This window comes from Myotis davidii, unplaced genomic scaffold (genome assembly GCF_000327345.1).
Source record: "Myotis davidii unplaced genomic scaffold, ASM32734v1 scaffold37, whole genome shotgun sequence".
Lineage (NCBI taxonomy): Eukaryota > Metazoa > Chordata > Mammalia > Chiroptera > Vespertilionidae > Myotis > Myotis davidii.
This window is the reverse complement of record NW_006289395.1, coordinates 1,541,003-1,546,584: the sequence shown is the minus strand read 5'-3', so window position 1 is coordinate 1,546,584 and position 5,582 is coordinate 1,541,003. Positions and strand designations below refer to the sequence as shown.

At 57.8% G+C, this 5,582-nt stretch overlaps 1 protein-coding gene across 1 annotated transcript in view; it reads left to right on the top strand.

Moving 5' to 3' along the window:
* PIK3R6 (phosphoinositide-3-kinase regulatory subunit 6) overlaps window positions 1-5,582 on the top strand; it is a 46,540-nt gene that overhangs the window by 23,690 nt on the left and 17,268 nt on the right. Inside the window, exons 4-9 of the mRNA XM_006761719.2 lie at window positions 565-656; window positions 1,216-1,284; window positions 1,993-2,125; window positions 2,594-2,663; window positions 4,235-4,418; window positions 5,508-5,532. Coding sequence (XP_006761782.1) covers window positions 565-656; window positions 1,216-1,284; window positions 1,993-2,125; window positions 2,594-2,663; window positions 4,235-4,418; window positions 5,508-5,532 — 573 coding nt within the window. The remainder of the gene's footprint in view (window positions 1-564; window positions 657-1,215; window positions 1,285-1,992; window positions 2,126-2,593; window positions 2,664-4,234; window positions 4,419-5,507; window positions 5,533-5,582) is intronic.

Below are 5,582 nucleotides of genomic sequence, written 5' to 3'. Positions count from 1 at the left end.
AAAGTCTGAGGCCTGCAGCTCACAGGGAGGGGCTTCCAGCAGAACCCTCATCCTGCTGAGGATCCCCGGGGCCTGGAGAACCCAGAAGCCTTCCCAGGCCCCTGCTCACCCTGCCAGGGGCTGCGGTAGAGTGCCCCCGGGGCCTGCAGCCTCTTCCCGAACCCCCCGCCCCAACTCCCCTTCCCATGAAACCCCCGGGCCCTCCAGGCCCACGTAGAACCGTGGTGGAGGCCTGAGCTATAAAGGATGCTGCTCCCTCAGCCACGTGCACGTGCCGCTTTCCGTGTTTCTCCTGTCGCCGTGTGCTGGGCGGGGAAACCAAGTCCCCCTGCGCCCCCCGCCCCCCTTCTGCACTGGGCATTCTCTGCCCACCGGGGGCAGCAGGTGAGGACTCCCCGCGTGGGAGAAGCCCACCCACGTGAACCTGGAGCCAGTGCCCGGCCCAGGGTCAGCCCGTGGCTGCGCAAATGCATGGTCTGGGGCTCCGGGACGGGGGTCCCGCTCAGAGGGGTTTCCTCTGAGAACTGCCCCCGTCGTCTGGGCGGCCCCTTTCTCCCGGCCCAGGCATGTGGAGGTGGTCCCTGCACAAGAAGGTGGAGCGGGATCCTGGAAAGAGCCCGGTGCTGGTCCGCATTCTGCTCCGAGAACTGGAAAAGGTGGGTCCCAGCCCCGGGGCCAAAGGGGTGAGAGGAGCAGAGGCCCCTCCGCGCTGCGCCCCCGCACTGGTCACTGGTGAACCGCTGCGTTCCCACCACGTGCCTCCCTCCTGAGCTTTCCTCTGAGCAACACTGTCTTTCAGTGACGCCCACTGTTTCACATGAGTTGGCATATTTCTAAAAGAAACCATAACGCGAGCACCAATGGACAGTCACGTCACTTGGCAGAGAGAAAGCACCATAAACATACATGCACAGCTACTAGAATGCCCACAGTTACCGCACGGCTCCCAGCTCCCCGCACCCCCCAGATCCCCGCACATGATCCCAGCTCCCCGCACACACCACCAGGGCTGCACTCAAGGGGCCTCCCAGTTGGGGACTTTCTTGTCGCCTTGCTCCTCTCACACTGGGCCCGCCTCCCCTGTGCTCTCCCCACCCGCCTCCACAGGGCAGGCTGTGGCCCTTTTCCACCACGTCCCTGCCCATCCCCAGCCCCTTCCACAGCCTCCTGCTAGAGCGTGAGCCCCTCAGCCCCAGCCCAACGCGTGTTTTGCAGGCAGAACGCGAGGACACCCGGCGCGTCATCATCCCTTTGCTGCACACGCTAATGTACGTGCTCACCAAGGTGAGCCCGCTGAGGGTCGGGGAGGGGGGACCCATGACGCGGGCCGGGGCTGGACACGTCCTCTCCCCCTGACTGGGCGATCCAGGAAGAACTCTTGGGTTGCCCACCTGGATAGGCTTCTTTTCTTTCTTTCTCTTCAAGGTAGAGCTGGGCAAATCCACTCCATCAACTAATGATGAACCTCATTACGGCAGGGAGGATTCATAATGAGGAGAGAGCCAGGCCAAAAGTGGATGAGAGAGAATCATTGATCGGCTGCCTCCTGCACCCCCTACTGGGGATCCAGCCACAACCCAGGCATGTGCCCTTGATGGGGAATCAAACCTGGGATCCTTCAGATCACAGGCCTAAGCTCTGGCCACTGAGCCAAACCAGCCAGGGCCGGATCCGCTTCCTTCCATGGCTGTGCCCTCTCTCTAGCAGTCCGTGATGAAACATGGGGGCCGTGGGGCGTGGGGGACCCCCTGAGCAGAGGGCTAGGAGGGAGAGGACTTACTGGGGGAAAGACAGACGGCTTTCCCTCCTGGGGAGCTGAGTAGAGTGTCAAAGAGTCTGTCCCCCAGGCACTGGGGGAAGAGATTGAAGGTGTAAATTTGGGAGAGAAGTGGGAGCCCAGGTCTTGCTTCAGGCCCACCTTCCTCCTCTCCCACCCACCCAGGACCCTCCTGACCTCGGGCTCCGGGCACCCACCCCCTCACTCTGTCCCAGGCCACAGGCATCTCGCAGGAGCTCTACCGGAGGACCTACGCCTTCTGCATGCGGCTACTGACCCTGCCCGCCCCCTACTGCACGGTGGCCCTGGACTGCGCCATCAGACTGAAAACTGAGACTGCGGCCCCAGGTAGGAGCTGCCCCAGGTGGTATCTGCCCCAGGGAGGAGCTGCCCCAGGTGGGAGCTGCTCCAAGTGGGAGCTGCCCCAAGTGGGAGCTGCCTCAGGGAGGAGCTGCCCCAGGTGGGAGCTACCCCAGGGAGGAGCAGCCCCAGGGAGGAGCTGCCCCAGGGAGGAGCTGCCCCAGGTGGGAGCTGCCCCAGGGAGGAGCTGCCCCAGGGAGGAGCAGCCCCAAGGAGGAGCTGCCCCAGGTGGGAGCTGCCCCAGGGAGGAGCTGCCCCAGGGAGGAGCTGCCCCAGGTGGGAGCTGCCCCAGGTGGGAGCTCCCCAGGGAGGAGCTGAGGCTCCCAGGCTGCAGTCCAGCTCCACCCAAGGCCTCGCGCTGGTCTCAGGATTCTGGGAACTCAAAAACCCCAGCACCTGCTGTGGGGAGGGGCCCGGGGTCAGGCGGGCAGCTTGCTGAAGTGCTCTGCTTGGCAGGGACGCTGTACCAGAGGCTGGTCATTGCCGAGCAGAACTTGACGAGCGAGGTGTACCCCTACCAGGAGAGGTGAGTGGCTCCCACGGGCGCTGCCCGCCGCCCTCCAGTTTTGGGCCTGTGTGACTGCGCACTGACAGGAGGACAGGGAGGGGTCTGGACGGAGGGGAGCCCAGCAGAGCTCCTGTCCATGACATGTGTCCAGCGGTGGGTGCGTCTCCGGTGCAGGCCCTTCCCTGGAGCTCACTGAGGGTAGGATAGGTCTTCTTGGACAGAACACCAGCCACCCGGGAGCTCTGTTGATTCACCTCCATCCTTCCCGTGGCCGTGAGGCAGCGTCAACTAGGCCGGCAGCCGCGGCAGCTCCAGAATGCCCAGAGCGGAGGAGCTCAGGCCACGGTCACAGAGGTCTGCGGGCTATCGTCAGCGTGCCTGGCCCTGTAGCTAAGGTTGAGGAAGTGCCCACTGTTACAGCTGAGAAGAGGGACAGATGGCGCTGGGTGCATAGCTTCCTCCCCTGCAGGGACTTCTGCTGGAAGGCACGACTTGAGGCTCGGTGTTCAGGGAGGTGCAGGGAGGGGAAGGGCTCAGAGGAATAAGCCTTGGAGAGGTGGGAGGCGCAGCTGGCGGAGGTGTCTCCTGGTGTGACAGGGATGGTGAGAGCAGATGGGACTGCTCAGAGCGCCAGTTTCAGCAAGAAGGGTTTAGGGTCCCTCCCAGAGGGCCATGTGGTCGATGGGCCATGACGCCAAAGGAGGAAGCAGGTTAGAACCTACCTGGACACCAGACACTGGACCAAGCATGTCAAACTCCCAGCCCACAATGAATATTTTTGCAGCCCAGCCAATGTAACAGTATGTAAGAAACGTTTTACTAAAAATTTCACAACTTAACTTTTACAATATCCTGTGATACATAATTATTAATAACGAACTACAACATTTGCTAATGACTGATTACTATAACCGTGTTGCATTCATTTCCCTTATGCGCTTTACACGCAGGTGCACCATGTCTCTCCACTAATACTAGCAGCGAATATTTTAGCAGCCGATTGCCACATCATTAGTCTTGTACTGACTTATTTGGTGTGCACAACAGGAAATATTTCACTTTCGGAGAACAAGAAAAATAGGGGGTTTTTTTTGCATTACGCGTATTCATTTGTGCAGTTATTCAGTGTCTGGTAAGTTAAAGTTCAAGAAAAATATTAATTTTATTAAAATGTTCTATTATTTTATGTTAACGATGACTCATTTATTGCAGCCCTTTGTATTCAGTATGTCTCTATCGAAATACACCTACGTTTCTATGAACATTGAAGCTTTTGTTTTTTTGCGGCCACATACACTTGAACCTTGTTTATTTGGCCCGTGTTAGCCTTTGAGTTTGACAGGCTTGGGCTAGACGGACCAGCTGCCTCTCTAGAAGGGCTGTGCACGCGCTTCCTTGCCACAGTCCTCACCATTCCCTATCGTTGCCCCCCTCCCCCATAGAGGTTTGAATTTGAGGTTCCTGTTTTGGGAGGAGCTAAATAACTTGGGGGAGGGAAGACTCCCCCAAGACTCTGAGGGTGCCCCTCCGGTGGCTCTGCGCCTAGTAGTCACTCTCATCAGCACACACCCTCCCCGCTGTGCCCCCAGGGTGTTCCTCTTCGTGGATCCGGAGCTGGTGCCTCCCTCCGTGTGCAGCGCCCTGCTGCTGGAGATCCAGGCCGCCCAGACACAGCGGACACCCGAGGCCTGCATGCGCCACGTGGTCTCCCACGCCCTGCAGGCAGCTCTGGGCGGGGCCTGCCGGGCGGAAGTTCTGCAAAGGAAGCTGCAGGTAACTCTCTGCCCAGCTCTGCGGGGTCCAGCCCTGGGCCCCACATGCCCACACCAAGTGCTTACTCTGCTGCCTGCCCCCTCTCCTATTGCCATGTTACCTTTCGTAAGTCAACACGAATACACATGCGCTAAGGAAAGCCTGAGAAATGCAGGGAAGTCATAGGAGAAAATAAAAATCACTCACATCCCTCCACCCAGACCTAGTAGCAATGAACAGTCTGGTATATTGCCTTAATGACAATGATAATCCTAATAGCTACTGTTTATTGGATGTTTGTTGTGTTCCAGGCACTGTGCTAGCACTTCACATATATCACATTCTAAAATTCTCACCACAACACTGTGAAATGGATGCCATTTTCCAAAACTCAGGGACAGAGAAGATGCTAACCTACTCCTGGTCACACATGCAAAGGGACCGAGCCAGAATGTCACCCAGATCTGACTTCAAGCCCACGTTCAGTCGCCTCCCCCACCACTCCTTTCGAGCAAACGGGGAGATCACCTTCTATATGCAGTTTTATTTTTTAAAATATACTTTTATTGATATCAGAGAGGAAGGGAGAGGGAGAGGGAGAGAGAGAAACATCAATGATGAGAGAGCGTCATTGACCGGCTGCCTCCATCATGGGAGTCAAGCCAGCCACCCGCCCATGTGCCCTGACTGGGAACCGAACCCGTGACCTCCTGGTTCATAGGTCAATGCTCAACCACTGAGCCAACCTTTTCATGGAGGGTAGCAATATAAAATTTCTTCTTAAAATATTTTTGAACCAAAAAACTGAGCTGACTTAAATAAAAATATTGAGTAGTTAACAGTATAAGTGCTATGTCAAGGCAGTATGAAAATGAGAGAAGTTCAGGAAATATTCAATACATGTATGGACAGGGTGCTGGCGATGCAGCTCTAAATAAAACAGACAACATCGCTGCCATCCTGGAGCTCACGTCCTGGTGGGGGCAGGACGTTGACACAAGTGCCTGGTGACCCTCAGGGAGGTGGGTGCCAGCAGCCATCCTGCCCACTGGGTTCCCCACGCTGCCGGGCACCAGCTGTCTCCCCCCTTCCCTCCCCTCCCCCACCCAGGGTCGCAGGCAGCATCTGGGAGCAGGTGTGGCGGGGCAGGGGCGGCGCCTTGGATGTGGGGGCGCAGACACTTTG